General features: G+C 36.7%; 4 protein-coding genes across 4 annotated transcripts; all 4 read left to right on the forward strand.

Annotated features, from left to right (window-relative positions):
* The first annotated feature begins 5,347 nt into the window (after positions 1-5,347).
* Positions 5,348-7,879, forward strand: LOC144566408 (alpha-(1,4)-fucosyltransferase-like). Its single transcript, XM_078316424.1, has 3 exons — positions 5,348-6,012; positions 6,648-6,821; positions 6,913-7,879. Exons 1-3 carry the CDS (start codon positions 5,479-5,481, stop codon positions 7,489-7,491), a joined length of 1,287 nt encoding a protein of 428 aa, XP_078172550.1. The 5' UTR covers positions 5,348-5,478; the 3' UTR covers positions 7,492-7,879.
* A 4,959-nt stretch (positions 7,880-12,838) lies between these two features.
* On the forward strand, positions 12,839-15,590 carry LOC144566925 (alpha-(1,4)-fucosyltransferase-like). The gene is made up of 3 exons (XM_078316974.1): positions 12,839-13,492; positions 13,947-14,120; positions 14,940-15,590. Exons 1-3 carry the CDS (start codon positions 12,965-12,967, stop codon positions 15,510-15,512), a joined length of 1,275 nt encoding a protein of 424 aa, XP_078173100.1. The 5' UTR covers positions 12,839-12,964; the 3' UTR covers positions 15,513-15,590.
* Positions 15,591-17,553: 1,963 nt separating this feature from the next.
* LOC144566928 (alpha-(1,4)-fucosyltransferase-like) lies at positions 17,554-19,857 on the forward strand. The gene is made up of 3 exons (XM_078316977.1): positions 17,554-18,364; positions 18,807-18,980; positions 19,081-19,857. The coding sequence occupies exons 1-3, from the start codon at positions 17,837-17,839 to the stop codon at positions 19,651-19,653; spliced, it is 1,275 nt and encodes a 424-aa protein (XP_078173103.1). The 5' UTR covers positions 17,554-17,836; the 3' UTR covers positions 19,654-19,857.
* A 1,205-nt stretch (positions 19,858-21,062) lies between these two features.
* On the forward strand, positions 21,063-23,563 carry LOC144566926 (alpha-(1,4)-fucosyltransferase-like). Its single transcript, XM_078316975.1, has 3 exons — positions 21,063-21,878; positions 22,450-22,623; positions 22,804-23,563. The coding sequence occupies exons 1-3, from the start codon at positions 21,351-21,353 to the stop codon at positions 23,374-23,376; spliced, it is 1,275 nt and encodes a 424-aa protein (XP_078173101.1). The 5' UTR covers positions 21,063-21,350; the 3' UTR covers positions 23,377-23,563.
* The last annotated feature ends 42 nt before the right edge of the window (positions 23,564-23,605 follow it).

Raw genomic sequence — 23,605 nt, forward strand, 5'->3', positions numbered from 1 at the left:
TTTTCATTTTTCTACTTATTTGTAAAATTAAGACAAATGAATAGGAAGTGAAAACCTAAAATGCATTTATCAAGAAATTGATTAATAATCTACAAGAATGTGTACATGATTACTAATGGTCTCATGAAAAATATTTTTTATCATGCAGTTCTCACGCTGAATTTGATCTTTCATGATCGATTATTGGGCAGCCAAAACTTCGGAAATGAGAAACAAATATTGCATAACATAAATAAAAGTTAGATGTTTTTGTTCTTTTCTTTTTGAAGCTGAGGACTAAGTTTATAACTTTCCAAATGAAGTTAAAAATTGTACATGATGTAAAGGTTACAATTCTAGTCAAATTTGCTTTCAAAAAATTGTTAGCATTGCTCCTCTAGTCTTAAAAATTTACTGTACCTCTGCCCTTAATCATTAATTTCAGTAAATCATCCATATTAAATACAAACTCAATTGATGTGAGAATATTAAGAAGAAAGGCATGTTCAACTTAATTAAATTATCAGCATATATTCGGACAACAGTCTATAGTTTTTAAAATAAAACATAATTCAAGATAAAATTGACACCAAATCACAAAGAAGATTGAATTAATATTAAACTATACAAATCCATCGTGTGAAAATAATAAGAATTTTTAATAGAAGAGCAGTTTTATGCACAGCATAATTAAAATCTACAATTAGCACTAAAAGAAAGAAAGAAAAATTTTAAATTTTAAATTTGAAAAAATGCTTGGATCCGTCTTGGCAACTGGCATGGTAGGTATGGCCTAAGAGTTCTCAGAAGAAAAAAAAAATAGCCAAAAAAGAAAGTAATAATAGAGAGAGAAAAAAGAAAGCCTTGCTAGGTTGGTAACAATTATATCTCTTATTCACAATGCAACCACAGAAATCGATCAATAAGGATATTGTGCGATTTTGACTTCAAATAAACTATACTGAATATGACATTCCCTTGCTTATATTTAGTTCATTTTTTTAACTTATATGATTATTGCTCCCAAGTATGGTAAACCAAAGTCACTTCGTTGGTGTTCTGTTGTCATTTTTTTTTTCAATGTTAAAATCCACTAGCAAGTAATTACCCTGAACAATTTCGATAATATTAACATATTTTTAACTTTTAAAGCATGGACGGATTCAAAAAAAAAATTAGTAGATTAGAGCAAAAAATTTGAGTGACACACAATTTTGTTTTGAAATGTAAGTATAATTTTATAGTTTTTCAGAAATAGAAGCATATTTTGGCGACTGAGACATAATTTTATCATTTTTAAATCTTATATATATTTTTATAATTTTCTAAAAAAAATATAAAACTAGATGTATCTTTTTTTATATCAAAGGGCATGTATATCTTCTGGCTCTATGTGACTCTACTCCTGACATTACATGATATACCAGCATGAATATTTTATATCTAGGAAATGATAAACTTTAATTTATAATTTAAATAATTAAACAATTTGAACTTTTCAGATAATAAAATATAATGATCATTAAGTAGTCTATAATGATAATCATAATCCATACAAACTATCCGAAGCATCAGTTATGACTATTATTGGTACAGACCATGACATATTTCACGAGAGTAATTAAAGTATATTAAAATTTGATTAGTTTGATTAACAGCAATTAGTGAAATACTAAAAAAAAGTGTTACACTTTAGATTGATTTCAAAATACTATTAAGATCGTCAAAATTATTATCATTTGTTTATACTTTACTCAATAGATATCTCTTTTATCTCTCAAATCCCCGGCCTGCAGTAAATAGTGAGAAATAAAACCCCCCTTTTCTTATTTTATTTTATTTATTTTTAATTAATTGAAAACTTATCTCCCAAGTTACAAATTGCAATAACTCATAATACACAATTAAATATCTCTCTCTCACGCCTCATTAAAGTGTATATTATCTAATTATGAACATTCTAATAACATGTTAGGAAATGAGAGCGGTGGAAATAATTCCAACTGGCTCGGACCGAAATGCATGCGATGCCCGATCTAAACCGTCTTATCATTGATGAAATTTGCACGATCAGATTTAAATATGTACTAGTTTCAATTATTCAACCAATTTAAATCGTCTGCACAAATCTTAATGTGATTCGCCATGTGTCCATCAGAATCCCTCCTTGTGGAGAAAAATGATGATCCATCTAGGCAGGGGCAGAACTAAGAGGGTGCAAGCAGGGGCAAGGCACCCCCCATAAAATCTGATTTTCTTAATGAATCTACTGTGCATCAAAGAAGTAATGTTCATGTGGTACCTCCCAAATTTATCAAATAAAAGCCTCCTGATTCCACCTCTGCATCTAGGTGGTGGTCGTTACCATATCCTATGTCAATTTATTATCTATTTTTTACGAAATAGATAATAAATGATTTCGATCCGATCCATGTTCTTTGCTCAACCTTCGCAAGTCTAATCATTGAGAGGAATGTCTCATTTTAAGTTGAATTTATAAAATAATTTTGCAATGAGGGAGATGGTGTGAACAGTGTTACCAGAACCGGACCGGACCGGTCGGTTCGACCGGAAAAAACCGGAACCAGACATCTGTTCGGTTCGGTTCTTCACAAGTATCGTTTAAGATAATAAACCGGTCATAGCCGGTTTAACCATCCGGTTTTATTAAAATTCGCTGAATCGAACGGACAAAAAATACCCGGTTCATTTCTCAAATCTCCTTCTCAGAGTTCTGGTAAAATTCGCTGACTCCATCTCAGATCTCTCTCAAGTTTCGATCTCGCTAACCTAATAAGTTCCATTAAATTTAATAAGTTTCGATCTCTCAAGTTTCTCAAATCTCCTTTTTCTGGGCTTTAATTTTTCTTTGATCCGATATTGACACTTTGTAAAATGAGGATCAAAGATTGATGCTGCCTTTGGTCGTTTTGTGAGGAAATATGTAGTCGTTGGTATAATCAGCTGTTAAAAAATTATTGATTAGTTGTGGTGATAAAGTGATACCTAGTACCTTCAATTGTTGCCCTCGTTGTCCCATATCACTTTTTTTTTCGGTTGTAGTTTTTCAACCAAATAAAATACTTTTCTCTACTGTAGTCTGTTTTTTATTTTATTCATTTGTAAAGGCACCAGAAGAAGTTATAAAACTTACAATTCTTTCTATTGGTACAAGTACAATGTTCGAACTTGTGAAAATTTTATACCATCAATGATATATCCCTTTTCAAGGATGGAGTCAGTCACGAGCCTGTACACAATAGCTGCAGGTACTGGTAAAACATAGCTGTTGCAAAATGATGGAGATTTAAAACTGTACCGGACTGGTACATGATACTGCTTGTACGATAGGAAGAAGAACCAGGGGCTCTCGTGTGAAATAGCAACTTCTAAAGGCTGTTTCTTTTGTTTCTGTTTTTTCTGTCATTTTTTATTCGCCCATTTAGGGACTTCTCTTTCACTTGCTTTAATTTTCTCCAATTTATTTTCTGGTTTCAAGCTCAATTGTTTTGAGCATTTAAAATTTATGTAAACCGTGAATACAAACTTTGTAACCACAATTATCAATTAAATATGAAATTTGACCCAAATTTTTCTTAAAAAAAGATACATCCTTATTCAAGGGTCTTCTCATTTCCTTGTTTCTAATTATTAATTCAATTATAATGTGTCTCTGAATATTTAACTCCAATCAAATTGGCAAACTTTGTTTTGTTCAATTTGAATGTCAGACTACTTATATTCCTAATGCAAGTGTATCATATAGCATGAACAATATTGACCTATTAACAAGTTCTGTAATTTATGCAAGTGCAACAGATTTCAATCTGTATGAACGCGTTCAGAATTGTTGGATAGAGTTGAATTCACTTGGAAAAAAAGAAAAAAAATACTCTGCTAATTTGATCTATGATTTGCAGAGAGATCAAATTCTTGATCAAAGCTCACATATAACTATAAATATTATAAAAAATTCCTAGAACGTTTATTCAGCTTATTAAAAAAACCAGCAATTAAACCGGTTAGACCATTGGTCTAACCAATGAACCGTTGAGCCGGAGCTTTACCGAATCGATGTCCGGTCCGGTTCTGATAACATTGGGTGTGAAGGTGTTACTTGCCGGTTACCACTTACCAAGCAACAAAAATGATAGCACAGTTGACAATTCATATAACAGAGTACACTTACCAAATTATAAATTAGCATGCATGTGCCTATCAAATGAAATTTTATTCTATTAAATACAACAATTTATGTTAATATTAGAAACCCCGAGACATTAGAAAGAAGTGTTGATTGGAAATGTAATCTTATCGAATTTCAAATCTACCATCTTTTACACAGAAAATAATATTTTAGTTATGAACTTTTAACGTAAATCTTAATTAGATTTACCAAATGATACTATATTATAAATTATGTCTTTGCTTCATTTCTTTATTCATTTTTTTTTTTTTGCTAGTTGTCTATTTTGGATTATTAAGTTTGAAATTGAGCAAACTTCTTGCTGGTGCCATTAATTAAATATAATATCATTGCACCCGTTGTACCCCATCAAAGTTGTTAAGACGTGCTTTATTTAAGCTACATAATAAAATAATAATAGAAATAAATTTTGCAATTATCTGGCAGCAATGGTGGCGAAGGTCTGTGACCAAGCAATAAAAATGATTGTCATGTCAACAACTGATAAAATTAATTATACTGATAGTGTCTCCATGCATTTAGGTAGGAAAGAAATAGAAAAGAAATTTAATTACATCTAATTACATCAATTAAACTAATTTGTGGCCAGATCTCCACAGTTGACCTGATCTAACGGTTCAAAAGAGTAAGGAATAAAGGTGTGTTGATATTTAGCAGGACTAGATGCCCATTTTTCTTTTGTCATGGAAAGAATATCAATTTTGACATCAAATTTAATTGCAGTTAATCTAACCCTAACAAACGTTGTAATTTGAATAAGTCTTAATTAAGTGTTTGTTTATTATCTGCAAATTTTCATGTCTTTTTATTTCTCTAATTCGAGCTTCTTCTTTTTAACAAATGATAAAGATATAAAAATACTTTATTATAATTCATATTTTTTAGTTAATATTTTACTAAAAATTAAAATTAAGTTTTAAAGGCAAAGCAAAAAAAAATTCCTACCATCATCAGATTCAGATGGTTAATTACTGAATTTTCTTTAATAAAAATATAATGTACTGTTGCATTATCATATATTTTTTTTGTGTTGCTTGACAATAGTTGACATGGCCTTGGAGTTGGTTGGGCACCTTTGTCACTTTGTGCATTGTTCCAACTAACACTAACATGCTGTGTGGGGTCCACTGTCCAGGAATTAACAAAACCATCACAAATTCTTCAAATTTTTTTTTAATAAATTCATTCTCAAATGAAATCATGTACCTTGTATGACCATTTAAATGTAAAACGGTTGCTCTCTCTTCATCCCGCCATGACCAAAAGAACATTTCCCTAAAAAACATTCCACCATGACTCCATCCTCCTCCTTCAATCCTAATTTCAGGTATCTCGCCCCAATCCTTGGCTTCGTGCTCCTATGTACTCTGTTTCTTTTTTCAAATCTTGATTTCTCGACCTACTCGGTATCACCGGCCTCGGACCCCTCTGTTTCATCTCCAGTTATTACCACCAAAGATCTCTCTAACCCTTCTCCAGTTGTCCTCACAGCCGTTGATTCGATCGGGTCAAGACCGAAAGAGACCTTTTCTAACCTTATCACAACCTTTGACCGGTGGGATAAAGAGGTCGGTTGTGACCGGTTTCAGGCGAAATTTAAGGGATGGAAGGTCAATGCATCGGCTGTGCAGGAGATCAACCGGCATGACTGCTCTGAGCTGAAGATGTCGCATACAAGCGTGTATGTAAAATTGGCCTCGTGGGTCCCAGATATACTTGACGGGTTGTATCAGTGCCGGTGCGGGTTGAGTTGTCTGTGGACCCGCAATGAGGCTCTTGCCGACAAGGCGGATCTGTGGCTTTGGGTTACCTTTCATCTTCAAAATGTAATATTTCTTTCCATGTCTATCTCATAATTAATTAAAAGTGGAATAATAAATGTTCATGTATAGTAGTACTGTTAACATTTAGCAAACAGACAGGCCTTGTCACTATTTTCAAGAAAAATAAAACATTTAGCAAACAATTTGTGGGGTCATCTAACTTGGATCTTTGCATTTTTCTTTTCTTTCTTATTTTTTTTTTTTTTTTTTTTTGTGGAAATCGGACGCGTAGTGTCTTAGAGATTAAACTGCTGAGCTAATATAGACAGAAAGATCCATTTTAAACTTTAAAATGATTTGAATCTTCAAATTCAATCAACCTTTGGTCAAAGAAATTTGTGGATAAACAATTCATATTTCGTTGTCTTCTTGCAGTCCAAAATTGAAAACCTGTGCAAAGAAAGTGTCCCCTTATTTATCTTTTGAAAATTCAACCTTCTTTTAAATAGCGACTTGTTTTACTGATGATAAAATTATTACTTAATGTTACTTGCAAAGGAGCGTCACTATCCATGAGAAATTGCTAGAACATGTTTTTCAAATAATCCAAAAATGAATTTCTTTTCCACGTAAACAGCAGCATTACAATCAATCGAAATGCATGTATATCTGACTTTAATACCCGATTTAAATAACAGAGAACAGAAGGGGATCCTCTACATGCATTCTTCCAAATCGAGGCACCAAGATGGCGATCAGGGCATGAGGATATTTTCATCAGCTATCATGCAAGCAGCGAAGTCCAAGCAACGTATGCCGGCAAATTCTTTCGCATGCACCGCAGTTACACCGTGCCCAACAACAAGCGTGATGTAAGTACTTGCACATTCCAATCAATAAATAGTTCATTTAAAGGATAATATTGTTCATTTTTTAATCAAGTATCCCTCTTGCTAATTGCAGGATGTATTAGTCTATTGGTCTTCGTCCAATTGTCTCCCGCACCGTGACGAGACCGCCAAGAAATTTCTCTCTCTAGTCTCTCACCACTCCATGGGCAAATGCCTAAACAATGTTGGCGGCAGCGACATGGCACTAACTTTCTATCCCGATTGCAAGATGGAGGAAAACCCGATTCCACACTGGTGGGACCACCTCCATTGTGCCATGTCACACTACAAATTCGTGTTGGCCATAGAGAACACATTCACTGAGAGCTATGTTACAGAAAAGCTCTTTTACGCATTGGATGTTGGTGCAGTGCCGATCTACTTCGGTGCGCCAAATGTATGGGATTTGGTCCCGCCTAACTCAATCATAGATGCATCCAAGTTCAAGTCCATAGAAGAGTTAGCAGACTACGTGAAGGCAGTTGGAGAAGATCCAGTGGCATATGCCGAGTTTCATGCTTGGCGCCGGTGTGGTGTGTTGGGGAATTATGGAAAAGTACGGGATGCTAGTCTCGACACATTGCCATGCCGGTTGTGCGAGGAAGCTAGTGTCCGAGGCGGGAGGAAGGCGCCACTAAGAACACCGTCATAATAGGTCTAATGCACATTATTCAAATTAGATAAATTCAATATGTTATAAATTCCATGGTTTGAGGATCCCTGTATAATAAATTCTCCATAGACTTGAAAGAATTTTTGGTATGCACTAATGCTTCAAAAATGACTTCAACAACCTACGGATTTTACATATACTTTGAAAAAGGGATCAAAACATCAGCTTGTAGTTTCATATATAGGTTATCGAATTCAATTGAGCCTCTTGCCAAAACACAATTTAATTTATTATTATATATATTTTTTTAAATGCTGACAGTGGCTGTCAGTTACAAGATACAATTTAATTTTCATGTTGTAGAATTCTTTTATGACTTGTAATATTGACTTTGGGATACTAAAAAATTGGTTGCTATTTATCATCAGTATGCAATATTATCTAGAGTGATAGAGATAATATTATCTCCTTCAACTTTAAGGCAGTGTATATAATTATTGTTCATCAGATACAGGTTTCCACAATTTTATAACACATCTATGCAAATATATAGCCTATTTGAGTTTCTCAGTAGGATTGAAAATTGAATTTCCAGAAATAAAAAATACATCTGGACTTATATCTAGCTTTCTAGATAATTGACATGGCCCAATTGCTACTTATGATTCAAATTAGATTTTAGCCTCATAGTGCAATGGTGTGTATTGAATAATAGTAAATCACGGACCACATTTGTTGTCAGAATTTGTGCAATAGTTTGCACCGCATCAGGCCCGGTACATGGCCCTTTTTCTACTAAGCTATTTCTTTGGAAAGCTCCTACGGAGACAGGAAATTCCCTGATAAATTAAGCTGTTAGTGACAGGTGAACTCATATTGGCCCAAATGGAAGATGAGAAAATGATAGAGAGATTCGGCATGGTGCTCACTAAACCCTCATAATATCTAACAAGTCGAGTTATTGAAAACGTCAGCACTTAAAAAGAGGATAAAAAATAACATTCCCCACTAAAGAGGAGGATGAATTTCTACCAAAATATAGTCATCTCAACTAGGGGCGCATAATAAACTCATGACTCATAAGTCGTTTAGAATCAATTTAGATTCAACTCGCTAGCAACTTGAGTGGAAACTGACTCGAGTTCATTGACTCGGTTGTCTCACGAGTTGAATTCAAGTTGCTCTTAACTCGGTTTGGAATCAAACTCACCGACTTGATAAACTATATAATGTTTTGTAATACTTTGTACATTAAGTAATTTGATAAACTTTGTACTATTTAATTATGTATTTGCCACTATTTCATTATGTAAAGTTTTAAATTGTGTACTATTTGGATAAACTATGTACTACTTATTTTGTTAGACTTTGTTTTGGCAATTTTTAATTTGATAAACTATGTACTATTTACGAGTTACGAGTCAACTCGAGTTGTTCGCGAGTGATGTGAATTATGCAATGCAAGTAATAAATCCTAAATTGCACTCAATTTGGTTGCAAGTGTACAACCTTATCGAGGAGTACTTAGGGATCGTCTCCACAGGGACAAGTCGGAATTTCAAGTCTAACCTAATCAATTTAATTTAGTAAAAGAAAATAAAAGGAATTTGTTTGTTTTTAGGATGGTTTGGTTGTGATTAAATTGAATTAAATTAAAGTCTTAAAGCTAAATTCGGTTTATAACAAGTATGAGAAAGTAGGGTTTCTTAGGGTTCCTATCCACTAGTGTTATGACTAATTGGTTTATTAAATTTGTTCTTTTAGTTATGAAGGCACAGTTGGGTGTTGTAGGTACAAAGGGATATCTCTATATTAATACCATCTTTAAATTAGAATAAACGTCACTTCTCGGTACTTGGCTACCCTAATCTAAAGTCATTAAGTTCTTACTGTCCCAATAAATCTAGAAAACTATCTTTCACCTCTCGGTACTTAGCCTATCAAATACCCTATTCCTTATGGTCTTGACCTAATATTCAATTTCTCAATTGCAAATACCAAATCCTAGGGTTTCATGTTATTTCGATTAAGTCCTCACAATCAATTAAAATAAAGAATAGATCACAACAAAGAACAAGAATATATAAAATAAAACCAACTAAATCATAACAAAAGTTTCAAGTACAACCCTAATCAACCCTAGAAAAGCCCTTAGCCAGTCATGGCTAAAGCACAAATCAAATCAAAAGAATAAAAGAGTTTCAAAGGAAGAAAAGAAAATAATAAAACCGGTTGATCAATGATCTCTCCTCCTTTCTTCTCTCTTCTTGCTATTCCTTGCTTTTCCTTGTTAAAACCCTAGAAATTCTGCCTAAAAAACGTCCCCCAATATGTTCTACAGGTTCCTATTTATAGCCCCCTCTAAAACCTAGAAATAACCAACCAAAAATAGCAAATTCGGACTCTGAACCGACCTAATTGCGGGCCGCAATACATTCATTGCGGGCCGCAATGTACTGTAGCAGTTAACAGACTGCGCAGAAAAATTCTGAAGAGGTCCTTGCGGGCCGCAATAAAAGTCCTTGCGGGTCGCAATACATTCCTTTTATATTCTCTGGTTGTAGATCTTCTCGTTAGCTTTCCAAAAAGTGGTCACAAGCCTAAATCGGAGTTACGAGTCAAAAATTATGGCCGTTTTAAGTTCAGACTCTATTTTTGGCTGACTGCTACAGTGCGTTGCGGGCCGCAATAACTGTGCTGTAATGAAGAGGCTCTGACTTGTTTGGTTGCAGGCCGCAATAACTCCATTTCGGGCCGCAATAAATGTTGGCAGAAGCTCATTTCTTCGTGCTAACTCACCCGTTTTGCTTCTTTAAGGTCCAAACACTTGATTACCTGTAAAACAAACATAACTAGGGCAGTAACTTGAACTTTTGGACATTTCTAACCTAATTAAACCTAATTTAAACTAATTTAACCAAAACTTGGCTTAATTTACATACCTAACCCTAGGTTTAAATAGATACAATTTTGGCTTATCAGCGAGTTGAATTCAAATTAAAATTTCTGACTCAAAATTAAATTAGCAATTCGGACTGAACTCGACTCATGAATTCACAAAGGCCCTGTTCGGCCGCGTTACTGTTCACTGAATTTTTTTTTTCCCACAGAAACAGTACTTTTCAGTTCAATTTCTGTGCCCATGCCCATTCTCAATTGGAGGCCGAACAGGACTGAATTGAATCCAAATTATCTTCAATTCAGGCTCATGAGTGGCCCTAATCTCAACAGAGGCCGGCCCGCATGTTGGTGTTGCGCACGCAGTTCTACACTATTTGATTATCTGTGATAATATAGTTTTCACACTTGGTCCTTCCATTACTGTATCCAATGATGATGGTGTAGTTGTGCCTGGATTTTGTGATGCATTATTTAAGAGAACATAGAGGTTTTGCATTACCTTTTTTGTTTGTAGTTTGTACTGGGTGGATAGTCCAAAAGGTTAAAATCAAAATTGATTTTAAATTGATTCTCCGTTTGAACCCGAACTATGTAACTTTGATTTTCATGGAAGGCATATTTTCTACGGACTTTTAATGATTAAAAAAAAATTATCAATTTATGGCATGGGTTTTACAGTTTTTCTTTTGTGAAAAGAAATAAATATTTTTTCAAAGAACAGAGAGAGATGGCCAAAAAAATTCGATGTCATGAAAAGAACCGCACTGCACCAAATGTGCTGTTTTCTTTGATAATTTATCTAGGATTCTCATATTCGACGTGATTATTTAGCGTGACACAGTATCATTCAATCGACATTCACAAAATTTCATTGGAACCACATATTTGATGCGGTTTATTTATACTCTTGTCTTTTGCGCAGTGCATTAATTTTGCTATTATGCAAGAAAAAAACTTTCAGAATATGTGGTTTCTTAAGGAGGATAGCAGGTTGCACGATCAACCTTACATTACTGTAGCATACTAAGAAACTGCACCAAATATATAGTTCCTTAGCAAATTATAAAAAAACCGCATGTTTGATACGCTTCTTTTTATGTCATCGATTTTTTTTTTTTTTTTTTTGCTTTCATTCTAAAAAATATTAGACAGATTCTGGAATCGATCAAAAATATTTTGGACCATTCATTTAGTTACGATCGAATGGTTCAGATAATTTGTAAGGACCAAAATTATCTGTTAAATTTAACAGAATATTTTTTCGAAAGGGTATCGCTGGAAACATAAATTGGCGCCTCCTTTACCAAATAAGCTCCAGTTGAGTCTCGCCAATTCTCACGATGCTTGAGGCAACAAGGACGAGAGAAACAAGAATTTGTTAGCATCGCACGGCTGGGGAGGCGAGAGAGCAACGAGAAGGGGCAGAATGGTAGTATCGCACGGGGGTCTGAGGAGTGGTAGCGTTGCACGGACTGGGTTGCCTCTGACGGCGGGAGGAGGTTGGAATATAGAACGAGCGTGTTCTTCTTCAGAGAAAGAAAAGGTTAACGGAGCAACTAACGGAGAGCACTACATAAAGTTAAATACCAATATCACCCTTAATCAATTAACGGCTCTGATTCATCTAAAAATTTTAGCACTTTTTTTTTTGGTCCATGACAGACTCACTCAAAATATTAATATATTTTCTAAAATATAATAATTGGGCAATTTGACTTCAATAGTCGTTCCAAAACTATAATTTATCATAAAATTAAATTAGCATCCAAGTCTGGCATAATTAACGTGAGTCCGCCCCTGGATCCAATACAAGTTAAATTGCAATTGACATTTTGACATTCAACTCTATCGATTCAAACATTTTACTTGGGAGGCGCTTAAAAAGACAAAAGAAAATACGCATGTGGGTGTTTTAATTAGATTGACTTGTTCTGCTTTCCACAAATTCCGTTTACTTATTTATGGTTCTCCTATTTCAAGATTCAAAATCACACCATTAATTTCTTACAGGTTCCTATTCATCAACAAACTCGTTCTGTATAGAATAAGGACCGTCAATTTTTAATTCTTTGAATTCCACGGGTCCTGTGCAAAATCTCAAAACTATAAAACAGTGATTGATGGAAATTTATGAAATGATGAAGGCCATTTCAGCATATTGTTTAATTATTTTAAATAGCTTTTAAGTTCAAGGGTCAATTGTCAGCTCATCTTTGGTGCCCCACATGGCCGCATGCAGCCACGCTATTATTTATTAATCAACTGGGTCAAACAAGAAACCAGGGAATAGCCGAATAGGTGATTCAGACTTCAAATATAGCTACTCTTGAGAGGAGAGAAATATGACTTGTTTAAAAGTTGTAATTAATTGCGCTAGTTTGATTATGAATAATATATGGTTCAATTGTGATTAAACTGACTGTTCCCGATTGGTCCCACCAAAAGAGAAGTACTAATCTGTAAGACAGAGACGTTGTAATAAGCTTATGTAATTATTTCAATCAAAGAAGCATCCACTGACAGAGACCTTCTAGCTGTAGATTCTGTTCATATAAATTGAAAATTATTTCTTCAATTCAAAACACGCATCTCCTCTCACCAACCTTATTCCATGGCTGCTTCAAATTCTAACTCCAGTTCCATTTTCTCAACCAATCACATATACTACCTCGCACCTCTCATCGCCGTTGCCATCGCACTCACACTCTTTCTCCCGTCTTTTCTCGGCTCATCCTCATCCCTCTCACTTCAAGTCAATGACAAAGAAGACGACATTCAAATTCCCATAAACATCACAACTGCAGTCGACTCCATTGGGGCTAGACCGAGAGAAGCCTTCGCCGACCTAAAACCGGCCTATGACCGCTGGGACTCTGAGATTGGCTGCTCCCGGTTCAGGGACAAGTTTAGGAGATGGAAGGTAAATGAATCAGCAGTACAACAAGCCGATGATAGAGATTGCCCGGAGTTTAAGCTTCACCATGTCAGCGTGTGGGCCAAGGCGGTGTCGTGGGTGCCTGAAGTCTTGGACGGGTTGTATGAGTGTCGGTGCGGGTTAAGTTGTTTGTGGACCCGAAATGAGGTGCTGGCGGACCAGCATGATGTCGACTTGTACCAGGCTTTCGGTCCACCTGAAACTGTAAGGTTCAACATAAACTTTTTTTTCCTTGATCACCCCACCCCCTCTAGATTTTGTCCTTTGTAGTGAGACAAAGCTGTATGAGAATCTCTTGAAATTAAAGAAAACAAAAGAACCAATTATTGTCAAATGATTATTCAGAGGTGCACTAGAACTTCCTGTTGTGCTGTGCTGAGAGTTCGATGATCTATGTGGACCCGCCAAATAAAATAAACCAGAACTCCCGAAAAATATTCTGTGTAAGATGTGTCATTTAAACTTGATCAGACAGTCCGGTCCACATGTGGCAGGGTCCAGAAAGTTAGGTTCATTTAAATGGAACCTGTAATGTGGAAAAATAAAATGTACCTGGAAGGATGTTTGCAGCTTTTAATTTTGTCTTGCAAACTTTAAGAAGAAAATATGCTGTGCCTGTACAATTGTTAATTTTCAGACTCATAATGTCATTATGTAGAGAAAAACAGGGGAGCCACTTAGAGCCTTCGTAGATCTGGAGGCTTGGAGAAAACCATCAGGGAACGAGGATATCTTTATCAGTTATCATTCCAGTAGCGATGTCCAAGCAACCTATGCTGGCAAGACATTTCGCATCATCCACAGTTACCATGTGGCCAGCAAGAAGAGAGATGTACTTTTCTCTCTTTCTCTCTTTTAAATATTGGCAACAGCTGCCAATTGAATTAAATTGAACAAAGAATAGTACAGACATCATTACAAGAAGGAGCCGGACTTCTACTTGGCTTACATCCATATCTACCTAGCGCCACATACAAACTTGAATTTTAAGAACATCAAGCTAAAACAATTTAGTCAGACCAACCATCAAAAAAAACAATTTAGTCAGACCACAAACTAGTCCGGATCCGGAAATAAATTATTACCCATCAACCTTCTATTGCCTGCGTTGCAATGTAATCTACATCCTACCGAGGGTGTCGTTCTCCCTGAGAAAGTTTTCTCATTTTGTCGATGTGCCAGCATGCGCATACAAACATAGATTGTCATTATGTATGCCTTTTGAGTCCCCGCTCTGTTGTCCTTTGATCCGAATTGAGCCAAATTTCCTCCACGGTTGCCACCGGTATCAGGAGCCGGTATCCAATTTTAACTGAAATTTCATAACAGACTTCCGTTGCAATCGGGCAGAGGAAAATTAGATGGATAGCTGATTCCGTGGGACAGTTGCTGCACATTATTCATCCTGAGTCTCTCTCTCTCTCTCTCTCCCGCTCATTCTCTCTCCTCTTTCACACACATTTTCATGGATATATAAAAAATCAAATGGTTTCTTGAATGTCATTTCCTGACTAATACTCTTTTTAGATGCAAAATCAATTTTAATTATATATTTACTGAATTTTTGAACGGGAGATGATTAAAAGATGCTAAGGTTGAGAATTGACTATACTACAGCTAACCCCTCAACATATGTCTATTCATATGGCAGGATGTGTTGGTCTACTGGTCTTCGTCAAGATGCATTGGTCACCGAGACGCCACTGCAAAATCCTTCCTTTCCCTTGTGCCACATCACTCCTTCGGCCACTGCCTCAACAATGTTGGAGGCGAGGACAACGCTCTGACGATGTACCCCGACTGCAAGATGGAGGAGAACCCGATCCCACACTGGTGGGACCACCTACACTGCGCCCAGTCACACTACAAGTTTGTGCTGGCCATTGAGAACACATGGACCGAGAGCTATGTCACCGAGAAATTGTTCTATCCCTTGGAAGCCGGGTCAGTGCCAATCTATTTCGGTGCACCCAATGTGTGGGACTTTGTGCCTCCCAATTCGATTATCGATGCATCCAAGTTTGAGTCGATTGAGAAGTTGGCAGAGTATGTTAAGTCTGTCGGAGATGATCCTGTGGCTTATGCAGAGTTCCATGCATGGAGACGATGTGGCGTGCTAGGAAATTATAATAAGGTGCGCTCAGCTAGCCTTGACACATTGCCATGCCGGCTTTGCGAGTTTGCTAGCAAGAAAGGTGGAAGAAATGCCAACTCTACACAATGAGCTTTTATTTTCAATTTGGTTAGCCTTTTGAAGATTAGTTTAGCGGAGTAAATTTTTGTCCGTTCTCTCCATACCATTGAAAAAATTTCGTGCTCTTTCTAAAAAAATATTTAATACTACTATAAAAATAAAATAATTGTGCAATTGGCTTCACTGGTCGTTCAACAACTGTAAATTTATCGTACAATTAAATTAGCATCCAATGGAAGTTAAATTGCAATTGACTATTTTACAACCACGTTCCAATGCATTCAACTCTATTGATTCAAATATCTTACTTGGAAGGGGCAAAAAGAGAGAGAAAATCCGCATGTGGGTGCTTTGTTTTGGATGTATAAAATGAGAATGACTTGTTCTTCTTTCCACAAATTCCGTTTACTTATTTATGGTTCGCCTATTTCAAGATTCAAACTTCAAACCATTTCTTACAAGTTACAACTTCCTAGCTAGTTCCTATTCGTCAACAAACTTGTTCCGTATAGGATAAGAACCGTAAATTTTGAATTCTTTTAGTTCCATGGGTCCCGTGCAGAATCTCAAAACTATAAAACAATAATTGTTAGAAAAAGATAGATTAAATATAGAACAACCCATCGCTGGCTTGAAATTAAGTATTTTCAAGAAGCTGTCTTTGCTTCCTCAGCACAGTGCCCATGGCTTCTCATTTCTGTTTTATCAAAAATTTTGGGATCTAATAAAGGATGACCTCTTGCTCCTCTGTACACACTTCTATCATCATAGACTTGAATAGAATTAGTAAGTCCATTATTTGTCTGATTCTCAGAAAAATATGCTTACCTTATAAGTAAATTTAGATCAATTAGTATAGTTACTGTAGTTTCAAAATTATCTCTAAAATACTTACTAATAGACTAGAAGTGATTATGAGTAGAATTATAGATATTAGTCAATCGGCATTTCTTAAAAGCATAATTTAGATGATGTAATTCTTAGTCAAGAGTTAATATATTACTGTAAAATTCAAAATAAACCTGGTGTAGTGATCAAAGTGGATTTTGAGAAGACATATGATAAAATCCACTGGAATTATATACTAGAGATATTATCCAGTAGAGGATTTGGAATTAAATGGAATAGATGGATTAAGGACTGGCTTATAGTTCTCAAAAATGTGTTAACTTTAATGGAGAACTCACACAATACTTCCTCTGCAAAAGAGGGATAAGACAAGATCATCCCTTGTCACTTTGCTTATTCATCTTAGCAAAAGAGGGGTAAGACAACATCATCCTTGTCACTTTGCTTATTCATCTTAGCAGCAAATACTTTGTGTAAAACTTTCTAGACAAAGATAAAATAGTAGGATTAGACCCTAAATGTTTAGCTGGAAAAGCTATAACAAACTGTCATTATGAACCTCCTCAAAACTGAATTATATCCAATACACACATCAGGTGGTGCCACATATGCTCTGTAGGGCCTTGTTAGCACTTGGCAAGACGTAGAAAGTGATGCTGGTGCTCCAACTGAATAACCGATGAATTAGTTCTTTTACTTTTGGATAGATCCTTGTTTAGGATTTCAGATCGATGTACCCCAGCTCCATTATAGCCTTATAGGTGGCTTAGAACTATATTATTTTACCATAATTGTGATATGGTGGCTACGGAAACGTAGAGCATTTGTGTTTTGCTCTATATTAGTTTTTATGCTTTTATTATGACTTGCTATGGACATGTAACGGGTATGTTTGTTTGTAACTTAACTTTTGGTTTCATCTAATGAAACAGGCATATATATATATATGCCTTCTAATTATAACAAAAAAAAAAAAATTGATGGAAATTTAAGAAATGATGAAGGCCATTTCAGCACATTGTTTAAATATGAAATAGTTTTAAGTTCAAGGGTCAATTGTGAGCTAAGCTTTGCTGCCCCCCACATGCAGCGACGCTGTTATATATATATTAATCAACTGGGTCAAACAAGAAACTAGGGTATTAGAGTTTAGGGTTTAGCTACTCTTGAGAGGAGAGAAATATGACTTCTTTCAAAGTTGTAATTAATTACGCTAGTTTGATTATCAAAACTATATGGTTCAATTGGGATTAAACTAAACAGTTGTCAAATGGTCCCACCCAAAGAGAAATCTTTCCCTAGTATTTACCTATAAGACAGAGACATTTCAATTATGTTTATGCAACCATTTCAATTAAACAAGCATCTGCCTAAGAGTTTTTCATCAAAAAATAAAAAAAATCAAACAAGCATACCCTGACAAAAACCGTCTAGCAGCAAATTCTGTTCATATAGATTGGAAATTATTTTCCAATTCAAAACACCTCCTCTCACCTACCTTATCCATGGCTGATTCAAAGTCCAACTCCAGTTCCATTTTCTCAACCAAACACATATACTACCTAGCACCTCTCCTTGCCGTTGCCATCGCACTCACTCTCTTTTTCCCGTCTTTTCTTGGCTCATCCTCATCACCATTCCATCAAGTCTATGACAAAGAAGACGACATTGAAATTCCCATAAACATCACAACTGCAGTCGACTCCATTGGAGCTAGACCGAGAGAAGCCTTCGCCGACCTAAAACCAGCCTATGACCGCTGGGACTCTGAGATCGGTTGCGCCCGGTTCAGGGACAAGTTTAGGAGATGGAAGGTAAATGAATCGGCAGTGCAACAAGCCAATGATGGAGATTGCCCGGAGTTTAAGCTTGGCCATGTCAGCGTGTGGGCCAAGGCGGTGTCCTGGGTGCCTGATATCTTGGACGGGTTGTATGAATGTCGGTGCGGGTTGAGTTGTTTGTGGACCCGAAATGAGGTGCTGGCAGGTCAGAATGATGTCGACTTGTACCAGTATTACGGTCCACCTGAAACTGTAAGGCTTGACATAATTTCTTTTTTCCTTTATAACCCCACCTCACCTACTCTAGATTTTATCCTTTGTAGTGAGACAAGCTGCATGAGAATCTCTTGAAATTAAAGAAAACAAAAGAACTAATTATTGTCAAATGATTATTCAGAGGTGCACTAGAACTTTCTGTTGTGCTAGTAGTTCGGTGATCTGTGCAGACCCGAAAAATATTCTGTGTAAGATGTGCCACTTAAACTTTGATCAGACGGTCCGGTCCACGTGTGCTATCACAGGGTCCAGAGAATTAGGTCCATTTAAATGGCAACTGTAATGTGGAAAAAAAAGGTACCTGGAAGGATGTTTGCAGTTTTGCATTTTTCCTACAAAGTTTAAGGGAAAAAAAAAATGCTGTGCTTGTAGGCCCTGTACAATAGTTAATTTTGAAGCTCTTAATGTCATTCTGTAGAGAAAAACAGGGGAGCCACTTAGAGCATTTATAGAACTGGAGGCTTGGAGAAGACCATCGGGGCACGAGGATATCTTTGTCAGTTATCATTCCAGTAGCGATGTCCAAGCAACCTATGCTGGCAAGACATTTCGTATCATCCACAGTTACCATGTGGCCAGCAAGAAAAGAGATGTACTCTCTCTCTCTCTCTCACACACACACACAGAGACCCATATTTTATGGAAATATTGAAAATCAAATGATTCCCAACATATTTCTATTCATATGGCAGGATGTGTTGGTCTACTGGTCTTCATCAAGATGCATGAGTCACCGAGATGCCAAAGCTAAATCCTTGCTGTCCCTTGTGCCGCATCACTCCTTCGGCCACTGCCTCAACAATGTTGGAGGTGAGGACAACGCTCTGACGATGTACCCTGACTGCAAGATGGAGGAGAACCCAATTCCACACTGGTGGGACCACCTACACTGTGCCCAGTCACACTACAAGTTTGTGCTGGCCATTGAGAACACATGGACCGAGAGCTATATCACCGAGAAACTGTTCTATCCCTTGGAAGCCGGGTCAGTGCCGATCTATTTCGGTGCAACCAATGTGTGGGACTTTGTGCCTCCCAATTCGATTATCGATGCATCCAAGTTTGAGTCGATTGAGAAGTTGGCAGAGTATGTTAAGTCTGTCGCAGAAGATCCTGTGGCTTATGCAGAGTTCCACGCATGGAGACGGTGTGGTGTGCTAGGAAATTATAATAAGGTGCGCTCGGCTAGCCTTGACACATTGCCGTGTCGGCTTTGCGAGTTTGCTAGCAAGAAAGGTGGAAGGAATGCCAAATCTACACAATGAGCTTTTGTTTTTGTATTCAATTTGGTTAGCTTTTGAAGATTAGGTAGTTTAGAGGAGGAATAAACTTTTCTGTTGTTCGGTTGTCAAACGAGTTGTAAAACATGAAGAGTAAGACGGAGTTACTATGAAATAAGTTGAAGGGTCCACTGTTGTAGACGTATATTCATTTCTCAATTTATCTATCATTCAAATGGATTAATTTAAATCATAACTTAAACTGTCAGCTCAGATATAAAACAAAAAGAAATAAGATGAAGCAAGCAAATCTTCTTTAAATTTAATTAGCAACCAAACGTGGCCTTTTTATTTTCCCTGCACCTGTTCGAACTTTCAGACCGAGTCGATGACTTAAAACTTTTGCGTTATTGCGACCTACCAACCTAAATAACTCTTTAATACCATGAGTCCCGTGCAAAACCTCAAAACTATAAAACAACAATTGATGGAAACTTAAGATCTGATGAAGGGCATTTCAGCATTATTTTTTAACTATTTTTTTTTTTAATAATAAGTTCAGGGGTCAATTGTCAGCTCAGCATTAACGGATTAATTTAAATCCAGGGGCGGAACATAGTATGACCTAAAGGGTGCTAAGCCACCCTATCATTTCAATTTTTTCTTACCAAGTGTTAGAAGTTCATCTGAATTTTACATTGTATATATAGCAGCCCCCCATGTAATAATACAAGCTTATAAGGACTTGAGCATAAAAGTTGAAAAGCAAAACTTCCTGTTCCTACCCGCATATTTCATATCATGTCCCTAGGTTTCCGCATCATCTATATTAAAAAAATGAGGAGGTTCAAATGCCTCCATTTTTTTGTCTCCATTAAGACTCTATTTTTTTAAACTTTAATAATTTAAAATTCAAATCTTAAAATTTAAAATAAAATTGTTAGATATGAACTACATCATTTTATCTATGCATGTGTAAAAAATTATGGCATTTCAACTTTGTTTTGGTTGTCATCTTGAGCTTGTAAAAATGTATACTAATGTGGATAATTTCTAGACGTTGATTTTTTAACTTATTGATTCACATAAAAACAAAATCAAAATGTGATAATTTTTTATGGACACATAGAGAAAATAGTATAGATCACATCTAATGGTTTTATTTTAACGTTTAAATTTTAAACTTTGAGTTATTTAAGTTTAAAAAAATAGAGACATGATGGAGGCACAAAAAATGAAGGTATTTGAACCGTCCTCTTAAAAAATAAAGAAACTTCTTGCTTTTGAAATTTGGAAAGCCCTCATTCTGTCGGCGAATAGAGAAATTCAAATTAATTACACGAGTTTGATTATGAAAAATAAATGGTTCAATTGAGATTAAACTGAACTGTTCTCAAATGGCCCCACCAACTTGCTTTTGAAATTTGGAAAGCCATCATTCTGTCGGCGAATAGAGAAATTCAAATTAATTACACGAGTTTGATTATGAAAAATAAATGGTTCAATTGAGATTAAACTGAACTGTTCTCAAATGGCCCCACCAAAAAAGAAATATTTGCCTAGGAAAAGTACTTACAGATAAGACATAGACAATGCAATAATTAAGCATATGTAATATGTAATCATTTCAATCAAACAGGCATCCTCTGACAAAGACCTTCTAGCAGCCAACTCTGTTCATATAAATTGGAAATTATTTGTTCAAATTGAAAACACGCCACTTCTCTCACCAACCTTATTCCATGGCTGATACAAAGTCCACCTCCAGTTCCATTTTCTCAACCAATCACATATACTACCTAGCGCCTCTCCTCGCCATAGCCATCGCACTCACTCTGTTTCTCCCATCTTTTCTCAGCTCATCCCCATCCCCATCCCTTCAAGTTTCTGACAAAGAAGATGACACTGAAATTCCCATAAATATCACAACTGTGATTGACTCGATTGGAACTAGACCTAGAGAAGCCTTTGCCGACCTAAAACAGGCCTATGACCGCTGGGACTCTGAGATTGGCTGCTCCCGGTTCAGGGACAAGTTCAGGAGATGGAAGGTAAATGAATCAGCAGTGCAACAAGCCGATGGTGGAGATTGCTCAGAGTTTAAGCTTGACCATGTCAGCGTGTGGGCCAAGGCGGTGTCGTGGGTGCCTGAAGCCTTGGACGGGTTGTATGAGTGTCGGTGCGGGTTAAGTTGTTTGTGGACCCAAAATGAGGTGCTGGCAGACAAACATGATGTGGATTTATACGAGGCTTACGGCCCCCCCGAAACTGTAAGGCTCGACTTGACTTTGTTTTTTCCCTTTATCACCCCACCTCCCCCCTATAGATTTGTGAGGAATCTCTTGCATGAAAGAAAACAAACGAACCCATTATTGTCAAATGGCTATTCAGAAGTACACTTCAACTTCCTGCTGTGCTGGCAGTTTGATGATTTGTGTACAAGTTCACATCTGCAGCCATTGAGAGCATGATAGGTGGACCCCCACCAAAGATAAAATAAAATAGAACTCCCTAAAAATCTTCTGGGCAAGATGTGCCATTTAAAATTGATCTGACGGTCCACATGTGCTATCACAGGGGCTTACCATTACACCAATGGCAGCAAATACAAAACCATCTTTGTACAGGGTCAGACTGGTCTGTTATATTTGATTTCAAACAGTTTTTGTTCCAGAAAGTTAGGTCCGCATTAAATCGAAACTGTAATGTTGAAAGAAAAAAAAAACTCAAAAAGAATGTTTGAATGTTTGCAGTTTCAACTTTTCCTGCAAAATTAAAAGAAAAAAACTATGCTGTACCCCTTCAATTGTTAATTTTTAAGCTCGTAATGTTATTCTGTAGAGAAAAACAGGAGAGCCACTGAGAGCCTTCATAGATCTGGAGGCTTGGACAAGACCATCGGGGCACGAGGATATCTTCGTCAGTTATCATTCTAGTAGCAATGTCCAAGCAACCTATGCCGGAAAGACATTTCGCATCACCCACAGTTACCATGTGGCCAGCAAGAAGAGAGATGTACTCTCTCTCTCGCTCTCTCTCTCTCTCTCTCTTCACACACACACATTTTTTCATGGAAATTTCAAATCAAATGGTTCCTTGAATGTTATTTCCTGAATAAAAGGATGGCTAAAAGATGCTAAGGTTGAGAGTTGACAACAGCTAACACCCCTCAACATATGTCTATTCATATGGCAGGATGTGTTGGTCTACTGGTCTTCGTCAAGATGCATCGGTCAACGGGATGCCACTGCAAAATCCTTCCTGTCCCTTGTGCCGCATCACTCTTTTGGCCGTTGCCTTAACAACGTTGGAGGCGAGGACAATGCTCTGACGATGTACCCCGACTGCAAGATGGAGGACAACCCGATCACACACTGGTGGGACCACCTACACTGTGCCCAGTCACACTACAAATTTGTGCTGGCCATTGAGAACACATGGACCGAGAGCTATGTCACCGAGAAATTGTTCTATCCCTTGGAAGCTGGGTCGGTGCCAATCTATTTTGGCGCACCTAATGTCTGGGACTTTGTGCCTCCCAATTCGATTATTGATGCATCCAAGTTCGAGTCAGTTGAGAAGTTGGCAGAGTATGTTAAGGCTGTTGCAGAAGATCCTGTGGCTTACGCAGAGTTCCATGCATGGAGACGATGTGGCGTGCTAGGAAATTATAATAAGGTCCGCTCGGCTAGCCTTGACACCTTGCCGTGCAGGCTTTGCGAGTTTGTTAGCAAGAAAGGTGGAAGGAGTGCCAACTCTACACAATGATCTTTTGTGTCTGTATTCAACTTGGTTAGCTTTTTGAAGATTAGTTCAGTTGTGTAGCAATTACTTGTGTTGGATTCCAAGTCATTTGATTTTATTCTCTTTTCTGGAAATTTGGTTATGTTCAGAAGTTCAAGGAACAAAGATGTATATAGAATATAAATTTTAATTCCATTGCTTACAAGCAAAAGTTGTGGGCGCAAAAATACAAAAACACACAGCATATCTTGCT

The sequence above is a fragment of the Carex rostrata genome, chromosome 15, assembly GCF_964058835.1.
Source record: "Carex rostrata chromosome 15, lpCarRost1.2, whole genome shotgun sequence".
Lineage (NCBI taxonomy): Eukaryota > Viridiplantae > Streptophyta > Magnoliopsida > Poales > Cyperaceae > Carex > Carex rostrata.